The sequence below is a fragment of the Eretmochelys imbricata genome, chromosome 5, assembly GCF_965152235.1.
Source record: "Eretmochelys imbricata isolate rEreImb1 chromosome 5, rEreImb1.hap1, whole genome shotgun sequence".
Classification (NCBI taxonomy): Eukaryota; Metazoa; Chordata; order Testudines; family Cheloniidae; genus Eretmochelys; species Eretmochelys imbricata.
Window position 1 is genome coordinate 34938571 of NC_135576.1, and position 24791 is coordinate 34963361.

Genomic DNA, 24791 nt, shown 5'->3' on the forward strand with positions numbered 1-24791 from the left:
TTCCAAACTGAACTTTGTTCTTGACTGTCTCCATTACAGAAGCATTGTGTGTGTATCTATTACACTTTCCTTCCTGCATCTAACTACTGGAATCACCTCCATGGCACTTCATAGATGTTCCAAGTAGCACATTGTTATACTCAGCCACTGAGAACTGTTGGAAATATCCTATAAAATGTCATGCAGATGAAATGCAAATTTTATAACAGGAATATAGCAAAATAGCTATAAAGAGTATACTATTATTAATTTATCAAATTGATGTGAAAATTAAGCATCTGACTTATTTAATTATACTAGACACCTTCTAGTATAATTAGTCAGGTGCTTAATTTGTTGTCATCAATTTTCTGAATTCATATTCACTTCCCAATCATATCAGTATAATTTCAGATTAAAGTTTCCATTAAAAATCAAGGTTCAAATTATTCTTGCTCAAATAATCTTTTTGATGAATTACTATATCAAGAAGAATTTGTCTAAAATTATGTATGTCATGTGCTGTATAGTATAAATATATAGCAAACTGTAGAAATTTGCTTTGGAGCTCATAAAATCAAAAGTTTCAGAGTAACAGCCGTGTTAGTCTGTATTCGCAAAAAGAAAAGGAGTACTTGTGGCACCTTGGAGACTAACCAATTTATTTGAGCATAAGCTTTCGTGAGCTACGGCTCACTTCATCGGATGCATACTGTGGAAAGTGTAGAAGATCTTTTATACACACAAAGCATGAAAAAATACCTCCCCCCACCCCACTCTCCTGCTAGGAGAGTGGGGTGGGGGGAGGTATTTTTTCATGCTTTGTGTGTATAAAAGATCTTCTACACTTTCCACAGTATGCATCCGATGAAGTGAGCCGTAGCTCACGAAAGCTTATGCTCAAATAAATTGGTTAGTCTCCAAGGTGCCACAAGTACTCATTTTTCTTTTTTCATAAAATCAAAGTGTAGTTATTTTTGGTTAAGAGACTTTATTTCCAGTACACTGTGCAATGCCTTCATATTGGGGATCGCTCACAGCAGGTGTCACCCAGTGGCCAGGCAGGGAATGGCGGGGCTTCATTCTTTTCCTGGCACCCGGGTTGACAACCACTCTGATCTGGTTGCGGTCGGTCTGTCCTGTGACTCAGCCCTCTGGCCAGGTCATGTATTTTTATCTCCTTAATGTATGTTAGCGTGTTCTATGTTCAAATAAGCACCATACTTTTGAAAAGTTTTGGCTAGACTCTGCTTTACCACACATGGATTTCATTTTCAAATATCGTTCAGATGATGGCAATGGTCACAAGGGGTTTGTAAATCTAAAAACAGCTGCCAAGTACCTTTTTCACAAAATAGGACATAATTAAGAGCAACAATCTTTTCACAAATGAAGTCTTAAATTACTGGAAAACGACTTAGTTGTGGGACAGGGCAACCTGATATTTTATGTTTACAATTAAATTGTGTACAAAGCACTGAGAATCTCTGACAGAATGTTATTTGCCTACATTCTGCTTCAGGTACCTAGCAAATGAAATCCCTTGATGTTTGTCTTTTCATCACAGCAGTACAAAACTCTTTTAAAGCTGATCTTGATTACATTGTTTTTTGTAAAATCTTATGTTAATCTGTGATTAGTACTTTAAAAAGCTTGTACATTCTAGTTTAAAATGGAGCTTCTACTGTGATTCTGTACTTTGGCTCTCATGCCAAATAAAAGGAAATGTTTCAGTGCAGTGCTACTACAAGCAAACAACACTGCTGCAGATTGTTCCAGACAAGTTGTAATTATTTTTTTAAGAAAACTAGAGCATTAAGATTATCTCTGTTTAAAGAATACTACTTTGTTGAAACACCAGACTTGTGTCCTGTGCAAATATAAGCTAGATATTTGTGCCCCTTACACAATTATATGAAGTCTTGGCGCACAAGACTTTTCCCTTCCTTGTCCCCTCTCCCAAAATAAGTGCTCTTATGCTGCAAAGATTTGTTGTTGAATGACCTCTGTTGTGGTGGGGGAAAATACTGACTTGCAAATCTGTAGATTAACTTTCTTGTTAAAACCCTTGGCAACGTTAAATATAAATGCTGCTTGGTAGTATCAATCAAGTGTTCTGTGCTGTAGTGTGAGTGATGCTGGCTTGTTGACTAAGCCTGGTCTCTCAATGCCCAGACTAACAAGGGTTAGGAGTTCTCAGATCGCAGTGTTCTCACCCAGTGGTGAGTGTGTGCATCACATGGTGAGCAACAGACACTTCCTGACCAACTGAGTGCCATTATTGACTGGATCAGATGGGGTTCAGTTCTCTACCAGAAGAAGGGATGCAGAAGCTTGGGAAAGTAAAGAATTTGGGATTCCAAAATGGATGTCAAGAGACCCTTCCCACTGTCAGCCACTTCTGTCAGGAGCTATAGAAGGCTATACACAACTAGTATTTGGAACAACTAGTAGTTCTTCCACTGTACGAAAATGATGACATTGCTAAAACATTCCTTTGAAAGCAATTCCATCTAGGGCAGGTTTTGGTTGGGGCTAAAGGGGTGGATGTAATTAAATTGCAAAACCTTTATATAATGTGTGTGCACGCATGGGAGACATGTATATGAAAATATACTTAATTATAGTATTGGTTTCAGGACCGAAGTACTGATCTATTAAAGTTTAGGGGCAGTATCTCTCAACATTTTTGAATGTCAATTGAACTCCCATTTTCCTTTCTGTTGTTACCAGTATTTGAAGAATTGATATTTGCTATTGATGACTTTTTTTCTGTCTGTCCACAATAGCCTAACTCTGGTGAACTGGACCCATTATATGTGGTTGAAGTCCTATTACACTGCAGCAAAGAGAGTTTGAAGAATTCTGCTACTGAGGCTGCAAAGCCAGCAAAGCCTGATGAGAAAGGAGAGATGCAGGTTTGTAGTTCAGTTTCATTGTCAAATATCAGTAGCGTTAAAATATATTCTATGTAGCAGGGGTAGTCAATTGACAGTCCAGGTTTGGCCCCTGGTTTGCCTGACGCTTTTGAATGGACCCCAAAATCTTTATATGTATGTATGTATTTATTATTGTTTATTATTATTATTATATTTTCTCTGGAGTCTGGACCTTGACCATACCTTGACCAAGAAATTTGGACCTTGACAAAAAATAATTGATTACCCGGCTATATAGCATCTTTCAGGGTATATCATAAAAGCCTTTGCATATGTTAAGAAAAGAGGGGAATTTTATTCTCTAAGAAAGTGAAGGGAAATAAATTGGTTGATGTAGCTCTGCATTCTTAAACAGCTGCTAGGAAGCTGCTTTTCAGTGGTGAACAAAGTGGTTCCTCTGTATCTGTTACTTAACTCAAAGGAGTGTTGTGCGATGTAGCTAATGTGTTGTAAGTGCTTTGAAATCCCTGGATGAAAGACTCTTAAATCTTCAAAGTACTTAATACATTTTAGAAGTGTGCTAAGAATTATATCACCTCCAGGTGCACAAGTATCAATTGCTTTCTCTAGGATATCTAGTTGAAATTTTCAAGGGCAGCTACACATCTTCCTCTAAATGTAATGAGAGATGTGTGACTGAACTCCCTACACTGCTTTGAAAATCACAAGCACTGTAGTTAACTTGATCATACAGTTCTACACATACTGATTTCATCTTGTGGGTCTTGTTCATCTTTGAATATCATGATCTTCTCATATATTTTTTTAATTTAAATGTGATTTTTCTTCTTCTTCTTTCTATGAGCCTCTGAGCCTTGCCAGTTCACTTTAACCTAGCATTTTATTCTAAAACACTTACACTTCTAGCCATTTCCATTTTGTAATATAATAAAAAGCAATGCCTGATTTTGAGATAAAAAACACAACTCAGGAAAATACGTAGCAAATTTGTATAGAAAACATGATGACGCTTCAAGCAGACTTGGCAGTTTTTAACCCCATAAAATGGTATCAACCATTTAATCTCAAGGTTGGAGAAGTGAGTGTTCAGCCTGCTGTATGTTTTATGTCGTTGACTCCTTATTCTACAAATTCTGATTAAACTGAAGATTTCACTCTGATTCCTCCATGTTTGTCTTGTTAGTATTCAGGAATGCTCATGTGCTTATTTGATTGCCAAACAGGATCTTTTACATCAACAGCAATTTTTACTACTGCATCATTAACAGTTTTGTCTCTAATTTGACTAATTTGTTAGTTTCTAAGGTGCCACAAGTACTGCTTGTTCTTTTTCCTGACACAGACTACTGCGGTTACCACTCTGAAACTTATCTTTCTGTTAGCTCTTGGGAGGAGGTAGTTAAGCAAGAAACTTTAAAAAGTGATATAAATCCTGTTTTAAGGGCCACAATAGTTACTCTGAAACCTGAATCACAAGTCTCCTTCTAGAGGTGTTTGGACAGTTGTGTTGGTGTCAGACTTTTTGACCAGATTTTTAAAAATGTATTCAGTATATTCTAATAGATTAGAATATTAATATTAGTCTGATATGTGTACAACTCCTCAGTTGGGTAATAGGACATCTGTGTGTGTCTACAAAGACAGCGTTTTTTGGGTATGTCTACAATGCAATTAAAAACCCATGGCTGGTCCGGGCCAGCTGACTTGTGCTCTTGAGGCTTGGATTGCAGGGCTGTTTAATTGCAATATAGATATTCAAGCTTGGGCTGGAGCCTGGGGCTCTAGGATCCTGCAAGGTGGTCATCTTCTGTTCCTTGTATGCTCTCTGCTCTTTCTTAATACCCTGTTTGAGATGCTTGTTCATCCAGTTTTGTCTGCTACCCTTCCCTACAATTTTTTCCTGTTGCTTGGAATGTAGGCTCCAGATAGTTTCTGCAACTTTGACTTAAAATAATTTCAATCCTCCTCCACATTCAGATCCTTGAGGTCCTCAGTCCAGTCCCCTTCCCTAATTAATTCTCTTTAACTTTTTCAAGTTTGCCCTTTTGAAATCATGGACTCTAGTTTCATACCTATTTTTGCTTATCCTTCCATTTAGTTTAAACTAAATTAACTCATGATCACTTGAACCAAAGTTGTCCTCTACAACCAGTTTCTGTGATTTTAGACTTCTGCACATACATCTAAATAGATGATTCGAGTGGTTCACAACTTTCACACCAGCAGACAATTCACTTTGTGGTTCTTCTAGTCATCACAAACCCAACTATCTGTATTTCTAATAATCGAATCCCCCATTATTATAACCTCGCTCTTAAATAACTGAGGGGTATCCTCAGTATGAGAGAATATCATGATATCTGGAAGGGATAATGGGATTCTTTCCTTTCACTCTGCTATGATGTCCTCTTTCTCCATGACTTTCATCATCCTCAGCAGCACAGAGGCTTTCAGACTGGGGGAGGGACAGCTCTGCGTCCCTGAAAATCTCGTCTGTTGACCTCTCTGTCTCCCTTAGCTTCTCCAGTTCAGCCACTCTGGCTCAAGAGCCTGTACCTGGTCTCTGAGGGCCATGAGTGGCTTGCACTAAATGCATGCATATGCCACCTGCCCACAAGGCAGGTAATCATACCTGGTGCATTCAGTGAAATAAACTTGATAGCCCCCATTCTGCTGATGGACTTCTGCCTGCGTTATTTTACTTTGCAGGGGTTTTGTTTGTTTTTTGCTCTTCGGTTTTTTTGAGTTTCAGTGGAGTTAGAGTTCAACATTGAGGTGCATTGGCAGATAGAAAACATGGGGAAAACTATGGGGGAATTGGGACTGCATCTGCCCACAAACTCTTCTTCACTTTAATATGAAATTAAGTCTGAAATTTGAAAGATATTTTAAAAGACTGCAGTATCATAGTTGTTTGTTTGTATATTGAAAACTATCTGAAAACCTGCAAAATCTGTTTTGTGTTGTTCTACCACAACCCTATTTTGAAGTGCAAGGATTTCAGTCCTTTTCCAATTAAGCTTGCATTGCATGCTTTATATTTGAGGTACTTTAAAGAAGTACTTTTTAACTTTTGCCCTTTATATAAAAAAAACTACTGTGTACTGTGGAAAATAATCCAATAGTTGCAGAGATGTTTATTAAATTACGAGTAAATGAGTTTTGTAGAATGTTAGGTTTAACTATCTGGCTGCGCACACAAAACATTTTTTTCTTATATGTGGTAAAACATAGAACCCAACGTATTTGCCCTTAAAGCTATTGTAATGGACATTGTAGAAATTGCTTTGGTAAACTAATTTCTTCAAAATCCATAAAGCCAAATTCTAATGATGTTTCTACATAATAAAATTTAATGCTGCTACTTTGCTATAACAGACTCTTCCCTGAAATACAAAAGCATATCACAATTTGCTAAATAGAATTATGGCGTGCAGATGTACAATGTTCAGAGTTAGCTTATTAAAAACATTTTCACACTTCTAGATTGGGAATTATTGGTGCTTGCTGATGAGAATAATGTGAATTTAGGTCCCAGCTCATGAAAGCATGTGTTCCAGTGGTTTGCTGAAATTTAGGTATTAAACTTACTTTTCTAAAGTTTGTGTACAGTATGTCTCACTCTGGTATCCTTGCATTCAGATTTCAGAAATAGAAAGCCTTACAAAACTCTCTGAAGATTTGGTTACTTAATATCTAGTAACTTTTGGATAGTAGGCATAATGTCCATTACATGTATGGGACATACTTCATAATAACTTCTTAATGATATTTCATGCTTCTGTCATACCCATTGAACTTTGTCACTTGCATGATGGTAAGATTATTTCTAACTGCTTAATAGACATGCCTTCAAAGTTCTCTGATCAGTGAATTACTAACAAAACATTGCAGTGGAGATTGTAACAGAGTATAAACAAGTAATGAAAGAAGTTGAGAATATACACGCTAAAATATGGATGCCCTTTTCTCAGGTATTGCATTGAAAACAGTCACATAAGTGTTTACAGTAATGTGAAAGATGGATGTTTGTCACCACATGCTGCACAACCATCTTAAACCATGTTATACAAAAGACATTTTGATAGCTATTAACAGGGTTGACTTAGAAGACTAACTCAGCAAGGCATGTTGGTAGTCGTACTTGTACATCATATATGAAGAATTTTAAAGAAGTTTTGCAAATGCATGAGACTACTGACTAACTGGACTTAGTTACAGTTCAGTGTAGTGTGCTGTTTATTTTTTATAGACTTTCAAGGACATATTAACCTCTGTTTTTTAAAGCACTATTTAATTAGGCTTGTCAGAATTTGATTTTTATTTTATAATTTCAGTGGATAATATCTGATTATTTTTAAGCTTTTTTCCAAATTTTATTGATACTTAAATTTTCATAATTGCAGGAAATTATGGAGAGGGTCAGATAATAGGGGAGGGATCAGGCAATTATTTAATGATGGTAGATGTTGAGATTCAAAAACTTAAAAGCTTTTTATAACCATAAAAAAACAAATTGTCAGTGTCACATGTCAAAATATAGATTATATATCCTTAAACCAAATTCTGATAAGTTCTCAAGCAGCATTTTTTCTTTCTTTGCCTGTTTGTACATTTAAATTGTTGGTTGGTTGATTGTTTTCCATCCATGTGTGTGGTGAAACTGGCATTTACCGACATTTACTGATTAAAAAGCCAATCCTTTCTTCTGGATCACTACTAGGCTTGAAAGTTATTTATAAAGACGTTGGTTGAACTATTTAAAATAGAATGAAGCATGGTGTGCTAACAGAGGGAAGACTGAAAACACGCAGCAACTAATAATTTAACTTTTGGTACTGAACCTTGAAAAAAGGGGCTTGGTCTTTTCAATTATTATGTAAGCCAAGACATTTCTCATCTTACTTGCATATTTAGAACATTTGTTTCAAAAAGGTAAAATAGCACATATTCATATTTGTATGATAGAATATAGTGTTTTGCAAGTTTAGAAGTCAAGACTCCAAAATAGGAACAGAATTAATTTTAAGTAGGCTTTATTTTATGTACAGTTTTTCGTGAGGGACTTTGGCTTGAGATTTTTAAAGATGTACAGGCGTTGCTGTGCTCAGCATTGCAATGTCTAACTGATTTAGGAGCATAAATCTGTTTTTAAAAGGGATTTAACCATTTAGCCTAAATTCCAAGTGCCTAAAACCCTTTTGAAAATCAGTTAGGCCTTGCACGCTGAGCAAAGCCAAGCCTAAATACCTTTTAAAAATCTGGGCCTTTTTCTACTATTGCTAAAGTAATAACTGACATAACGCTGAGGTATCATGCAGTTAATTATAATTTGAGCATGCTACAACAGTTCAGTTAGTTTCATGTGGTCAGAAAATCTGTTACAAAATAGGGTAGGAAGAATTCTTTAGTCAACATTTCAACATGCGTTATTAATTCTGTTCCAGGTACAATGTACAGTTATTATAGCTCTGGAATAATCGGCAAAAGAAATCACAACTTGCTTTTTGCTAAGTAGTTAGAAATTAATGAAAAATGAATTTTACAATGATTGAAAGGCATCACTAAAAATCTCCTGTATTGTTACTTTATCATTTATCACACTCTGTTGTTGTTGTCAGGTGGTTCCTGTTTTGGTTCATCTTCTCTCAGCTATCAGCAGTGTCCGACTTTACATACCCAAAGACCTGAGGCCCATCGACAATAGGCAAAGTGTGTTAAAATCTATACAGGTATATAACTTCCACAAGAATTTTAAAAAACAAAACAAGCAGTATACTCTAAACAGCCAGACACAATAGGGCATGAGAACACTGTTTCTTACATTCACATTCAGGTTTGCTTCATGTCTTCAGTCATCTGAGATTTAGTGTTTTAGAAACTGAATACATGTAAAACATTGGTTGCCTTCAAACAGAATGTCTTACCTGATTATTTTAAAAATTGAAATCTAATGTGCCTAGTTTCAGCATAGAAGAAAGTTTTATTGAAGTTTCATATATCCCTTAAATCAGCGGTCTCCAACTCCCGGTCCGCAGGCCATCCGCGGCCCAAGAACCTCCCCAATGTGGCCCTTGGAGCTCCAGCAATTTTGGGGTCGGGTCTCTCCCTTGGACCTGCCTGCCGCCCTGAGTGCTCCCCCAACCCATGCTTTCCCTGGGCGATTTACAATGGCCTGGGGCCCCGCCCACCATCAGCAGCGCAGTGATGCTGAGCGGCTTCTGCCTGCTTGCTCCATGTGTCTGCCAGCCCTTCCCCGTGGCACTGGGACTGGGCTGTGCCTCTTTGTGCTGCCCCCACCCCAAGCGCCCCTGTGGCCAATGGGAAGCTGCGGGGATGGTGCCTGGGGGCAGCAGCTCGTGGAGGTGCCCCAGCCCACCCCGCCTTGGAGCCCCAGGTAAGCTCTGCACCCCCCGACCCACACCACCCTAGCCCCCAAACTCCCTCCCAGAGCCTGCACCCTCTCCCCCTTCCTACACACCCCCTCCTGCCCCCAAACTCCCTCCCAGAGCCTCACCGCTCCCCCTCCTCCCTCCCAGAGCCCGCAACCCCACGCTCCTCCTGCACCCCCACCCCAGTGCCTGCACACCAGACCCCCTCCCCCATCCAAACCTCCGAGAGCTCAACCTCTCAGCCCTTCTGCACTGAAACTCCCTCCCAGAGCCTGCACCCCAATCCCCTACCCCAGACCTCCTCCCCCACCCAAACTCCCTCCCAGAGCCTTAGGCAGGTGGGGTGTGGAGTTTGGGGGGGGGGCGGGTTGTGGGCGGCATGAGTGACATTATTGGCCCGCTGGGAGGATTTGAGGACTGGCACAGGCCCTAAGGTAAATTGAGTTTGAGACCCCTGCCTTAAATAGTCTACTTATGTCATTTGTTTTGTTTTTCAATCTGTACTTTAAATGTACGTTTTAATCTCTAAAATCTTGTGTTGCTACTAATGTCTGCATTCCAAAAAGTGCATTTTAAAATCTTTTTGTTGAAGGAAGTACAGAAGCGGTTCCCTGATGGAGTACCATTATTGGACCCCATTGATGACATGGGCATCAAAGACCAAGGACTGAAAAAAGTCATCCAAAAAATAGAGGCTTTTGAACATAGGATGTATTCACATCCACTTCACAATGATTCCAGTTTGGAGACTGTATATAAGCTTTGTGAAAGAAAAGCACAGGTGAGGGATGGACTATATCAGCAATTAGCTGAAGGCACAGCCAATAACTGTGCACCTCTCATTGATTGCATTTTATCTGGAAAACGAAATGTTAGTCTCCCTCCGCCCAAAAAGCAATATTGCAGAATCTCAGTAGCTCTGGCTGAGTTTTCATGGAGTACGCTTTACTCTTTGAGGTATTTAATAGAAAGTAAGCAAAGCTGATTAGATAAATCTTTTTTCAGGAAAAATTGACATGGACCAGAAGGCTGCTCAGTTGTCACTAATCCTGGTCATTAAGAAAAATTAAGTAATAATGTGCATTTTCACATATGCCAGATATACTTAAAAGTGACCAGTTTTTCTACACTTTCAGACTATTCCCAAAACAGTTCCAGAAAGATTGATAGGCATGGTGTAAAAGACTGCTTAAAAACTGATCCATATAAAATATTTGATCATCAAAATAAGTGAAATCATACACTGGGACAAATTCTCTTCTGCCTTATATTCATTGTAATCTCACAGAAGTCACTCGGTGACCAATTCTTCCATTCTTATTTGTGCTGAAATAGCACCCTTTTTCTGTGAGTATGCTCATTAAAATGAATAGGACTGTTGGACTAAAGTGCTGCTTAGCTCCAGTTAGGATATCGGAGTCTGGCTCTGATTGTAAATTAGCCTAGAATTAGGCCTCCAGTCTAGTCTTCCTTAACTGTGTGGTGCTAAGAGGACTGGAGACAGCAGTGTTGGAAAGCTCTTGGAATCAAAGGATTTTAATTTATTTGTTTTGAAACTGATTATCCTACCCTACAATTATCATCAAGAAGGCATCTGTCATCCTATTGGAGCAGTTAATTACAAGTTTTATGGCATAGTTTAGTTGTATTTGATTATTGTTGGATGGTCTTGTGGTGAAGGCCCTAGCCTGGGACTCAGAATTCCCAGCTCTTCCACAGACTACTTGTGTGACTTTCACCAGGTTATTTGCCGTGTGTGTGTGTGTCCATCAATTCCCTATGTGTAAAATTGGGATAATATTTCCCATCCTCTTATGGGTGTAGATATGCTATGATGATGAAGGCCATATTGCAAGTACACATTTTAAAATACAACTATCTCTATCTTTGTATTCTGCTGAAGTTGTCTTAAGTGTCTGTGTTAAGAATGCAGGGTCTGAACATTTATGTACACTTTTGGGTTCACAGATTGCAGTGGATATTAGAACGGCAAAGCGAGAACTAAAGAAAGCCAGAACTGTCTTACAAATGGATGAGCTCAAGTGCCGCAAACGTGTATTGAGAAGACTGGGTTTTGCCACATCTTCTGATGTCATAGAGATGAAAGGACGAGTTGCCTGTGAAATCAGCAGGTAACTGAGGGTTCCTGTGGAAGTGTTATGCATACATATGCCTTGCTGAACCCTACTAATGCTTAACATACTATATTTCTAATCCTAGTTACAGCATGATAGAGGCCACTTTTAAAAACCTTTAATAGGAATGCACATGTTAAAAATACATTTTCTGTGTATTATAAAGAACAGTGACTCTCTCTAATCCCTTCCAAAGAAAAAGGAATAAGCTAGTTAAAGGAATAAGATTCTAATACAACTCAAGATAAAATGTAATGGAAATTTGAACTGATAAGAAAATAATCTGTTAAAAGGCTAGGACAATGGCTTGTCTTTACAAAGGCTGGACCTTAGTCTCCTGTAATATTTAATGTATCAAATATCATACATTATGCCATGACAACTAGGGCTCCCTAAATTTCTGTAGCCCAGTTCCTTGTATTCCATTAATCCAGATTGCCCATAAACTCTTTGGTGTAGCAACAGTTATTCTAATGTCCATTCATTGTCGCTACTGAAGAGTATAATTTAATTGGTGCCAAAAGGCTGCAGGAATAGATGTGTGAAAAACAATAAATTTAATTGTAATAAGGTAATACATTTACTAGGCATGTACCATGTTAGAACTGGTATTTCAAAAAAGGTTCAGATGGGAACTGTATCAATTAAATCAAACTTCAATATCTCAGAAAATTTGTCAGATTTGTTTTGTACAAGTGGCTATATCCACTAATAACTTGTAATTCTTTTCTTTTTTTAAACTTAACACCACAGTAGGTGCTGTTTTTGTGTCTGCTCCATGAAATTGTTGCCCTAATTCTTTCTTGCTAGTCTGATGCATCTTATTACATCAAATAACACAGTAGAATTAAGCAGTACATAACAAGAGTTGGTCAGTAACTTACGAAACTCCATACTTCCATGTAATTTAGGAATTGTTTGCTAATTGTCTACTTTTCTGTATTGAGCTTTTACATTTTGATTTTCATTTGAGTTTTGCCTAGAAAAAGCCTGAAGTAAAAGTGCAACAGTATTTTAGCTGATGCCCAATCAAAGAAAACTCAAGATTATTTCTACAAATCTGTTTTTTATATAACTCATGACCAGGTTTGCTTTAGATTTTATAAGCATGCTGACCTGTTTGCTATATCTTATAATATCTTGAAAATGTAAATTGTATCTTGTTAACTATCTGTTCTCCAACAACTGCAATCCCAGTTTCTCAAGGCTTTATCGCAAACCAAATGTTCTAACCCTTTTATTATTCTGTTGTCCTTTCTCTGGATCTGTATAATCTCCTTTATGTCTAGCTGTCAAAGCCGTAACTAAAACTGGGCATAGCTGCTGTAACAGTTCACTTGTAAACTGGCAAGAGATTCTTTGTGGTTGAAATAAAGCTTTTTTGATTTAGAAGGACTTGATTTTTTTCAGAAACCTCTTTTTCTCGCTTCTCCTTTCCATTCCCCCACAAATCAAAATTATTTTTCAGTTTTCCAGTAAACTGTCAAAATAAAAAGCTATTCTCTCTTGTGAACGCAATGTACTTTATAATGCAAAGTGTATATAATTAGAAATACTCCTTAAGTAAGAGGTCTGTTACTTAAGCTTCCTTCTCATTTTTCTCCGTTATAGTGCTGATGAACTGCTCCTGACAGAAATGATGTTTAATGGGCTCTTCAATGACTTATCTGCAGAACAAGCAACTGCATTACTAAGCTGCTTTGTATTTCAAGAGAATGTGAGTTACTTTTCAGAAATCATAATTTGTTTGTTTCTATAAAAGCTATAGCATAGTTTCTATCAAAGCTATAGTAGAACAACTAAATTCATGTTCTAGTAAACTCCAGACCCACATTGAAATCAGATGTCCAGGTTTCCACTTTACTGAAGGTACAGATCAGTGAGGGTTGCTGCAGGGTCCAATTATAGGTCAAGCATTGACTAGTCTCCTGCCTCTGCTACGGCTGCCACAGCATTCACTAGGAGTAGACTGTCTTTCCTGCATTTCTGGTAAAGTCTTAAAGGTACTATAAAGACAATTGTGAATTTTGAAACCATAAGCATCATTATCAATCCAGCAGGATAAATCAAAAGCTGACTGGCATGAAGTTAATAACAGTAAATCCTCGAGCAGAGGAGTATCAAGTTAATTTTTACTGCCAGAAAATTAGGTAATTATAAACATGGTGAAATACAACTGAAAAAAATCAACTAAATGTTTTTGAGTTGTGTGATGAGCCGTACCATGATGATTGCAGTACCCAGCTCCACAAACTGAGTCTATCAGCATACTCGGTTGTATGAAAAGGAAAATAAGTTTCAAAGAAAAGAAATAATGGTATCTCCTATGGAAAGTGTTAGGCTGCATCTGGAATATTGTGGTCTGTTTTGTTTGCATAAAGCAGTCTTTAAAAGGATATTCATGAATGAGAGGAAAGTACAGGAAGGTTCTTGGACCATCTTGTGGTAATAATTTTGTTATAACTAAAGAAAAAAGTATTTGGCAAGTTGTGATAAAATCAGATTTTGCTAAAATTTGGTATTCTGATTATCTACCCCAATCCCTCTTCTCTTGGACAATAGCACTTCTATCCCTCTTCTAGAATGGCAATGCTTTAACTAACTCACTCACTCACTCTTCGTGAGCAACAGCTTCAGTTCCTTGACAAGTCTAACTTGGGTACTTCCAAGGTTCCTGTCGCCACGGGTACCGTATCTAAAAAAGACATAAGACTCTGAGGTGAAACATACTAGCAGAGTTATTGTAGATGGTCATGATTTGAAGCTACAGGACAAGGTTTAAACTATATTTTAGGAACGACTGCTTCTCCCAGAGAGTGGCTGGAAAGTATAACAATCTATTTCGAATTACATAGGAACAAGTAGTATAAAGGAAGTGGGTAGACCATGTATTTGGAATACAAATTACAATTGGTTATGCCTACATCTAATCTCTGTGAGTATCACTGGGAATTCTGAAGGTTCTTACAACTTCAGTGTCAATGGAGACAGAGGTGATGGCAGTTATCAGCCAATAAGAATGCTGGATGACATAAACTGAGTTTCTGTGGAAGTGGCTCATTTTGGGGGAGACTTGGCTTTCTTTCTTTTTTTTTTTTTTTTTAATGAAGATAATTTCTGGGACAGCATACATGCAAAACTCCTCCTTCTTACTCACTCAGACATGCAGAATGATGACTGCTCAAATCCAAGATCTTCCCACTCTCTAGGGCTCCCTTCTTTGCTTCTCTGTTTTAATTTCTGCCTTTCTCAGAACACCACACAGTTTGATCTCTCCACAATGTCTAAAAGAAGCCACCCTAAGTAGGACTTTTAAACTTCTTCAGCAGCCCTTGTAGACTCATTGGCAGCCATAGACTTTGCTAGAACTATAATGTTCTGGTGCAGTGACCTAAAAAGCCTTAACTTTTAGAACCATGGTAAATTCAAGTTGATAGTAAAGGAAATATCCACCATCACCACTGAAGCTAAGGATGAATCCATGGACTCCATTAGGCTGGCAGCAAGCTCAGTGGCGAGGCATAAACACTGACATAAACCATAAGGCCAATGCTGCATACCTCAAAATTGTCAGGTGTATGTCCATTTAGAGAGATGCCTAATGTTGTGCTAGCTAACACTGAGAATCCAAGCACTTGATCCCTACTCAAGAAAATTTCAAGTAGGTCTACAGGCCCTCATGTACAAGTGTGGAAGCTCTTTTCATCTCAACCCACAGGAGAGGGAGTCTATTAATAAAAATACAAATAAAATTAAAAAAAAAACAAACCTTAATTGGAAAAAACTGGAATTGAAACTATCTGTTAGCATGTCCTGCATGAATGATTTTGTTAAAATATTTTCATGAAGATTCAGGACTCTCAGCCCCTTGGGGTGACTAATCTGTTACTGTCTGGTCCCCAGGCAGTGGGGCTGTTAATGAAGAGCCTCAAGCCTGACACACACGTACAGTCCACCCTCCCTAGAAGCTAGAGTGAAGAGTTCAATGGAGGAGCAGCACATCAGCATGCATGCTCTCTTTTGAGGAAAAATCATAACTTGCATTGGAAACTGTCAAGACACTGCTGTGGTTCCAGTGTAGGTAAAAAATTTGGATTTACAGCAAAACTTGTATTAGGGTGGCCACTACTGAAAACGGCAGGGTATTTCTGACGTTTTTCATGTAAATCTAGAATCCTCACCTGTGCTCTTGTGGACACCAATAGAGCTGCAAAAAAGCAGAAAACACAATACAAAGATCAAGCTTTTCAGATAAAATCTAAAAGCCTTAGATGTATAGCCGTCTTGAGGTTCCTAACCCTTTTAACTTTTTGTACTGGCACTTTGCCATCTTTTAAAATGTGATTCAAATACAAATAGACCTCTTATAACAGCTGAGCCATGTCACCTCTTTGAAATACCCAACCTCTGCCTGCCAAACTTTCTAAATCACACAGCGTGTCATGGATGCCCCATTATACTAGCTTCTGATTAAATAAATAAAGCTCAATGACATAATCTGCAATGCTCAGTCATCTGTTTCTGTGCTTTCCAACATAAAAGAAAACGTTCTAGTCTTGGAAATTTTGATTTTTGATGTGTTTAAGAAGACATCTCTTATGAGAGAGGAGTAAATATAACTTTTGTTAGAAACAGTATCTGTGTGTTTACTGGCTTATAAAATTATACTAATTTCACAAAGACTTCCCCCATTTAGAACTGGAATAAGTTTTCTAATTTTACTCCAGTATTTTGTGGGGTTGGGGGGTGGAATCCTCACTAGGAGGATTAGAGGTAAGTCATAGTAATAACTGTATAGGATGGACTTAAGTCAGAGTTACTCAGAATTTTAATATTGCCTCTTTCATAAAAGTATCAAGATCACACGTTATTTTTAATTCAGTCCATAGTACGAATTGTTGACAAGGACTTACGGCCTTGAAATTCAAAATAAATATTCATACAGTAGTAAAGCCAGTTCCTTTAACTGTGATGCAGTTTGTTAATGGTAGGTGCTAAATACTTCACTACATATGCAGCTGATACTTGAAGAAATTTGAAGTGTTTTCCTGTAGTGATGCTTAGTATTGTGAACATATTTTAACAAAATCATTCATGTAAGATATTGCTACAGATGGATAGCAAAATGTGACACCTATGTTGACTCAAGAAGTGAAGAGTCAAAGATGCTAGTAATTTGCTGTAATGGAAGTGATGCCTACTTAAGCTATTGCTCAGGTGTAATAGAAAGTTAAGTAACAGAACACATGATAACATATAATAGATCGTAAAATCTACTAGTTACAGCAGTGAATCCAGACTCAAAGCAGGACACAGAAGGCTGTTGCTCTTGATTAGGCTACAGTAGTGGTTCCCAACCTGGGGTTCGCGAACCCCTGGGGGTTCGCAGAACGTTACAAGGGGTTCGCCAGAAAAATTTCACTAACGGCGGCCAGAGGACCCTGGGCATTGGAGGCAGCAGGTGGGACCCGGTTGCTGGGCAGACAGTGTGGGAGCTGGCCGCCCGAATCCCAGCGCTCTGCATGGGGCTGGCAGCCCGAGCCCCAGGGAGAATGGGGCCGGGCAGTTGGGGCTGGCAGCCCGAGCCCTAGTGGTCAGCAGGACCTGCAGCCCGAGCTCAGTGGACCAGGGCAGTCAACGGGGTCCAGCAGCAGGAGCTATGCTGAGTGCAGAGGAAATTTAAAGTTAAATCCCTGAAAATATTCATTTTTTAGGAGGGGGTTCACGAGATTTCACAATTTAGGGAAAGGGGTTCCGCAGGCAGTTGAAGTTTGGGAACCACTGGCCTTGAGATTCTCATTCATCCCCATTGACACTTCACACATCATTCTTTTAAAAATAAAAATTCCACCTATACATTATTTTACATTCTTAATTAAAAGTAAAGCTTCAAATTCATAATAAAGTTATTAGTACATTCTAGAATAATTTATTATATTGAAAATTCAAACTTAAGTTTTAACAGAGGGACTGTCTTAAGTGTATCTAGTACAGAAAAAGGATGCCTTTTATTCCCATTAGCATGTTTTCTTCATTGAAAGTCTTTGTGTTCAGTTAATTTATATTTTAACTTTCATGTTAAGGATACCTGGAGAAACTGATAGATGCTCTATTTTTAAATAAACCTACTTGAAGTAGATTTTAGTATTTGTGATAACAGGTTTGAGAGGGAATTAGAAAGGTTTAATATGGCACTAACATATCTGGTAATGTTACAGGTTTGAGTTTGCATTTAACTTGATTTAAATTGGGAATATGCAGCTCATGAGTTTGTTTAATGTTTTCTTTTTCAGTCCAGTGAAATGCCCAAATTGACAGAGCAATTGGCAGGACCACTTCGCCAAATGCAGGTAATTTTCCAGTGAAAATCTCTTTGAATTCAGTGGGCAGCTCACTGGCATAAAGTTAAGCATATGTGTAAGTGCAGGATGAGATTTAATTCTGGTAAAATTGGTGAATTCTTTGTCTAATTATAGTAGCACAAGACTTTGCCATCATAGTAGTGGATTTTGTTATTCTTGGTTATACATTCTTTTTTTTGAGGCCTGTGCAAATTAGAGGGTCATCGCTTCTGTAGTTCAAGCTTATTGCACACACCAGGGACTCTGTGAATTTTTCCATTCCCACCTGCTCAGGGCTCCCTGGGTGCCACCCTCCCTTCCCCTTCTATTTCTGGAACTCCCTGCAACTCCCCACAGCCAGAGGTTTGCTGTGAATTCCGAAGCCCTCCATTCTCCCTTCCCCCTGGCCAGGGACTCTGTATGCCCCCTTCTCCATATCAGGATCCCACAGTCTACCCCCTGCCACCCATTAGGGATTGTGCCCCCCATTTCCCTCAACCAGGAGTTGTGTGCCCCATATTCTCTCCTCCCCTATAACAGGGTACCCTATTCTCCCCCCATGCTAGGGGCTATATGCATGCGCCCATTCCCTCCACCACCCCATTATTGTTAGTCTGGGATAAAAGTCATTCAGGGTGTCAACATGTTAAATTCTATTGGGAGAATGAGCAGGCTGGTGGTGTGCAGTAAGGCATTAATTTAGGTGCCTTCAATGACATGTTTGCTTTATAGACCAGTGCTCTCAACCTTTCCAGACTACTTTCAGGAGTTTAATTTGTCTTGCGTACCCCCAAGTTTCACCTCACTTAAAAACTACTTACTTACAAAATCAGACATAAAAATACAAAAGTTTCACAGCACACTGTTACTGAAAAATTGCTGACTTTCTCATTTTTACCATATAATTATAAAATAAATAAATTGGAGTATAAACATGCCTATATTTCAGTGTATAGTATCTAGAGAAGTATAAACAAGTCATTGTCTCTATGAAATTTTAATTTGCATTAACTTAGAATCATAGAATCATAGAATATCAGGGTTGGAAGGGACCCCTGAAGGTCATCTAGTCCAACCCCCTGCTCGAAGCAGGACCAATTCCCAGTTAAATCATCCCAGTCAGGGCTTTGTCAAGCCTGACCTTAAAAACCTCTAACGAAGGAGATTCTACCACCTCCCTAGGTAACGCATTCCAGTGTTTCACCACCCTCTTAGTGAAAAAGTTTTTCCTAATATCCAATCTAAACCTCCCCCACTGCAACTTGAGACCATTACTCCTCGTTCTGTCATCTGCTACCATTGAGAACAGTCTAGAGCCATCCTCTTTGGAACCCCCTTTCAGGTAGTTGAAAGCAGCTATCAAATCCCCCCTCATTCTTCTCTTCTGCAGACTAAACAATCCCAGCTCCCTCAGCCTCTCCTCATAAGTCATGTGTTCTAGACCCCTAATCATTTTTGTTGCCCTTCGCTGGACTCTCTCCAATTTATCCACATCCTTCTTGTAGTGTGGGGCCCAAAACTGGACACAGTACTCCAGATGAGGCCTCACCAATGTCGAATAGAGGGGAACGATCACGTCACTCGATCTGCTTGCTATGCCCCTACTTATACAACCCAAAATGCCATTGGCCTTCTTGGCAACAAGGGCACACTGCTGACTCATATCCAGCTTCTCGTCCACTGTCACCCCTAGGTCCTTTTCCGCAGAACTGCTGCCTAGCCATTCGGTCCCTAGTCTGTAGCGGTGCATTGGATTCTTCCATCCTAAGTGCAGGACCCTGCACTTATCCTTATTGAACCTCATCAGATTTCTTTTGGCCCAATCCTCCAATTTGTCTAGGTCCTTCTGTATCCTATCCCTCCCCTCCAGCGTATCTACCACTCCTCCCAGTTTAGTATCATCCGCAAATTTGCTGAGAGTGCAATCCACACCATCCTCCAGATCATTTATGAAGATATGAACAAAACCGGCCCCAGGACCGACCGTTGGGGCACTCCACTTGATACCGGCTGCCAACTAGACATGGAGCCATTGATCACTACCCGTTGAGCCCGACAATCTAGCCAGCTTTCTACCCACCTTATAGTGCATTCATCCAGCCCATACTTCCTTAACTTGCTGACAAGAATACTGTGGGAGACAGTGTCAAAAGCTTTGCTAAAGTCAAGAAACAATACATCCACTGCTTTCCCTTCATCCACCGAACCAGTAATCTCATCATAAAAGGCAATTAGATTAGTCAGGCATGACCTTCCCTTGGTGAATCCATGCTGGCTGTTCCTGATCACTTTCCTCTCATGCAAGTGCATCAGGATTGATTCTTCATTAGTGCTTTTTATGTAGCCTGTTGTAAAACTAAGCAAATATCTAGATGAATTGATGTAACCCCTGGAAAACCTCTGCATACCATCAGGGGTACACATCCCCTGGTTGAGAGCCACTGCTATAGGCAACTGTAGGGATCCTTAAAACTGTGGCTCTGCTAACCAGATGCAGTGGGCTTCCTGTGTCCCTTGTTTTCCCCTTTTTGGTTTTCCAGTTTTCCCCAAAATCAATAGGGTTCTGACTGTTGATGGCCTAGAACACATTACCTGAAATTTTTGAAATTGAACAGATGCAGAGTTCAAAAGTTACCATGTAATGTTCAGACACACACAAACAGAGAAATGCTGTCAAGCTGCATGTGAGGCCTTCATGAGCTTGTCCAATTAACATGTATCATTCTTAGATTCTTACATATAGGTTAATAACTGCACTATAAATTGCTTGGTTACATTTATTCTAATGAGATTTCAAATTCTAGTGTAAACAATGAGTTAGTTTCTGGTTTTGAAGAATTTGTCACACTGCAACTTGATTTTAAAACTAAACCTTTTATTGTTAAAGGAATGTGCTAAAAGAATTGCCAAAGTTTCAGCAGAAGCTAAATTGGAAATCGATGAGGAAAATTACCTAAACTCCTTCAGACCCAACCTAATGGATGTAGTATACACATGGGCAAATGGAGCTACTTTTGCTCACATCTGCAAAATGACCGATGTCTTTGAAGGTATGTTGCTTTAAAACTTCCATTTTATGAAATGTTAGTGTAGTACAGTTCACAAATTCTGTGTGATTGACTTCTGTTCTTTGTGACGTAGTTAAAGTTTGCATTCTTCTGGTGGGAGAAAATTAGGAATCTGAAAGGCCCAAAGCTGGTTCTAAATATCCTTCTGAAAGTACTGTAAAGTTACTCAAGCCAGATATTTTCAAGTATTTGCTTTCTCTGTAGTAGAAAACCACAAACTTTTTCTAGTTTGTGTGGAAATCATTTTAAGTCTACTTAGCTGTTTTGGTAATTTGGAAACTATAAAATATTTTATGGGGTTTGACTCACCCCTCGATAATAAATAACCAATTTATTTAACCAAAAAGAGTAACATTTATAAAACATAGAAATCCTAAAAATTGCAGTATATTGTGCTTACAAGAAGAATTTTAATGCTCAGTTTCTTATTCAAAGCTGAAATGTTTGCCTCAACAAATCTATAACTCTTGTTATATCCGCTAATGATGACCATAAAAATAGTATGTAAGGGAAAGTGGAGATTGTTGCTTCATAACTTCAGTTTTGTAGAAGTTAAGTTCTTCACACTTAATTACAAAGTCAGAGGAGAAAATATTTTGGAAAGAAGCTGGGAGGGAGTCTTAAAAATGTACTAGATAGGGAAGTTTTTTTACTTAAGTCAGCTTTAATGAATATACACCCTGATTTAATTTCAACTGTGATTTCAGAGGGTAAGTCCGTCCGTCGTCCCCCCCCCCCCCCCCATTCACTGAGTTGCCATAGTAAAATCAGTTTTTTGTTTCCATAACAAACTCAACAAAGATTATTCATTTTGACATTTAAAGGAACAAAGTTGTTTTCCTGACAGTCTGACTTCCCATATCTATCTTTTAAAATATGAGATGCAAAGGGACTTGACTTGTATTCTGATGAGAGAATCCATTAGATTCAGTTCAGTATCTAATGCACTCAGGAATATTTGTGTATTGCTTACTGACAAGTAAAAATGTGGTGGTCTGATTTTCTAGCTCTTCTCTGTTAGATACTTTAGGGACACTGTGCATGCAGTTTGATTTAGTGGAGAGCACAGAATGTGAAACTTGTATTTTGTAAAGTCTTGTAGGGAATTCTTTCAAACCTTTTAACTTGATGCCAGAGTCTCAGCTGTCAACATTTAGAAAGCTGATCCCTACTGATATTGTTTTGTATTTTATTGTTTTGTTTGTTCTGTTGCCAGCTCAGAAAACGACATGGGTTATCAAAAACTACTTTCCTTTAAAAATGGAACACTAGAAGATTCTTTAGTTTACTTTTTGCTTACTAAGCTCTGTTTGGTGCTGTACAAAATGGTACACTTTTATAGTGTTACAAGTGACTTCTTCCTCAATAACACTCTTAAGGCTATTAATATTATTTTATTACTTTTTTGTAGTGCACCATGATTCAAGCTTTAATTTATAGGAGGAAAAATCAGTAAAGAACGGAGTGAGAATTAAATATTAATAATACTTTGCAAAGTGCCATACAAATACTAATCCTCAGAAGACCCTCTTAGGCTGTTGGTAGTTTCTTAGGTGCAGCCACTTCAGAGAATGTATTCCTTCCCCTGCTCCCATCTATTTGTGTTCCCAGTGATGTCCCCCTTCAAAACAGCTGCATGATTTTGAATTCTTGATCTTTGTTCCCCCTTTTCTTCTTTGTGCCTTAAAATTCTCAGATAGGATCTTGTTTGGGGAGAGGCTTGCTAAGAAAGTGGTGCTTGACAGTAGCCAAAGATTTCACTCCCTACAACAAAACCCAAAGAGGGCTTACAAGCTATCCTAGTTTTATCCACAGCAAAGGTACCAGAGAAGAGTCTCCTGACTCCAGGGGTAAACCTAGGTATGGAGCACCAAGGGGAAGCATGGGCCCAGAAATGGGACTAGTCCCTCCTTCCACTCCAAACCATTGGTATGTCTGCGGTAGGGTTCCTAGAAATAAGGGTAGGGTATCACTCTTCACAAGCAGATGGGAGTCAATCCACTTCAGTATAAAGTGCAGCACAGATCTCAAGAAACACACAATACTGGCTGCGCTTTCCCACTTCCTAAAGTTTTGGCAGTAGAACTTATGTTTCAAGAAAGGTGCTGTCATAAATATAAAGGGAAGGGTAACCACCTTTCTGTATACAGTGCTATAAAATCCCTCCTGGCCAGAGGCAAAACCCTTTCACCTGTAATGGGTTAAGAAGCTAAGGTAACCTCGCTGGCACCTGACCCAAAATGACCAATGAGGTGACAAGATACTTTCAAATCTGGAGAGGGGGTGCGGACAAAGGGTTCTGTCTGTCTGTGTGATGCTTTTGCCAGGAACAGATCAGAAATGTAAGCCTTCCAACTCCTGTTAAGTTAGTAAGTAATCTAGCTAGAAAATGCATTAGATTTCCTTTTGTTTAATGTCTGGTAAAATAAACTGTGCTGGAGGGAATGTATATTCCTGTTTTTGTCTCTTTTTTGTAACTTAAGATTTTGCCTAGAGGGATTCTATGTGTTTTGAATCTGATTACCCTGTAAGGTATTTACCATCCCGATTTTACAGAGGTGATTCTTTTACCTTTCCTTTTAAGAACCTGATTGATTTTTCATTGTTCTTAAGATCCAAAGGTTTGGTTCTGTGTTCACCTGTACCAGTTGGTGAGGATTCTTATTAGGTTTTCCCCAGGAAAGGGGGGGTACGGCTTGGGGGGATATTTTGCGGGAAGACTTCTTCAAGTGGTCTCTATCCTTGTTCTTTGTTTAAAACGCTTGGTGGTGGCAGCATACTGTTCAAGGACAAGGCAAAGTTTGTGCCTTGGGGAAGTTTTTAACCTAAGCTGGTAAGAATAAGCTTAGGGAGTCTTTCATGCAGGTCCCCACATCTGTACCCTAGAGTTCAGAGTGGGGAAGGAACCTTGACATGGTGGGAGAATTGGGATCATTTTGAACCACTAGCACAGCAGGATTTTAAAAGGTTTTGTAAAAGGTGATTGCAGCTTTTGATTCTGTCTCTCTGCGTGGGGGACAGAGCAGCAGGCATAACAAAAAGATTTTTCTGTAAGCTAAGAACAGCTATCCGAGACAAAAGGTATCAGGTACAGCAAAACAAAACTTTACAAGCCAGGTTTTTTTTGTTTTCTTTCTAACTCTCGGGTGTAAAGTTAGTTAAAAACGGAGAGGTTAGGATGACAGAATGCAATGTTCAACAGAAGCCGGAATTAGCCAGATTTGAGGCTGAGGAAAGACAAAAGGAACATGAAAGACGGGTAGAACTCAGACAGATGGAAATGGAGGAGAGGGAAAAAGAGGAAGCATGCTGAGGAGGAGAGGGAAAAAGAGAGGAAGCATGCACTGGAAATGGAGAAGGCAAAGGCTCAGCAGAATATACCGAATAACCCTAACAATCCACAAATGGGAGCGACTGTGTCTGCAGTATGATGAATCCAGTGATATTGCTGAATATTTTCTCACCGTTGAGAGACTGTGCACACTCCATAAAATTCCTGAAGCTCACAAGATGACCACATTGCTCGCAAAATTGACTGGAAGAGCTCTGGACATATTCAATAAGGTGCCTATTGAGGAGACTTCTGACTATAATAAATTCAAGGATTTGGTTTTAAAGCAATTTCAAATTACATCTGAAACCTACAGAGTAAAATTTTGAACCCTTAAGCGAGGGCCTGGACTAAGTAATGTGGCTTATGTAAACCAGATGACAGAACTGTTTGATAAATGGCTCAATGGACGGGCTATAACTAACTTTGGAGGAATGTGGGATTTGATTATACAGGAGCAATTCCTGAATATGTCCAAGGATGATATAAAACAGTGTTTATTGGATAAGAAAATGGACTCAGCAGGAAGTCTCGCTTCTTATGCTGATCAGTACGAGCAGTCCCAGACTGCCAGAGAGGCGGGGCAAACTGGAACAAAATGGGTGGATGGAGGAGAGAGGAACAACCCTGGTCGCAGTTGGAGCG

General features: G+C 38.9%; 1 protein-coding gene across 3 annotated transcripts in view; it reads left to right on the plus strand.

The window, feature by feature from the left end:
• The window catches only part of MTREX (Mtr4 exosome RNA helicase), a 102418-nt gene that overhangs the window by 67481 nt on the left and 10146 nt on the right, over window positions 1–24791 (plus strand). For 2 of the 3 annotated variants that reach the window (XM_077816848.1, XM_077816850.1), the window contains 7 exons: window positions 2769–2897; window positions 8501–8611; window positions 9864–10052; window positions 11240–11403; window positions 13018–13123; window positions 17700–17756; window positions 20635–20797. In XM_077816848.1, the coding sequence (XP_077672974.1) occupies window positions 2769–2897; window positions 8501–8611; window positions 9864–10052; window positions 11240–11403; window positions 13018–13123; window positions 17700–17756; window positions 20635–20797 (919 nt within the window). The remainder of the gene's footprint in view (window positions 1–2768; window positions 2898–8500; window positions 8612–9863; window positions 10053–11239; window positions 11404–13017; window positions 13124–17699; window positions 17757–20634; window positions 20798–24791) is intronic. The other variant, XM_077816849.1, reaches the window with a different exon arrangement.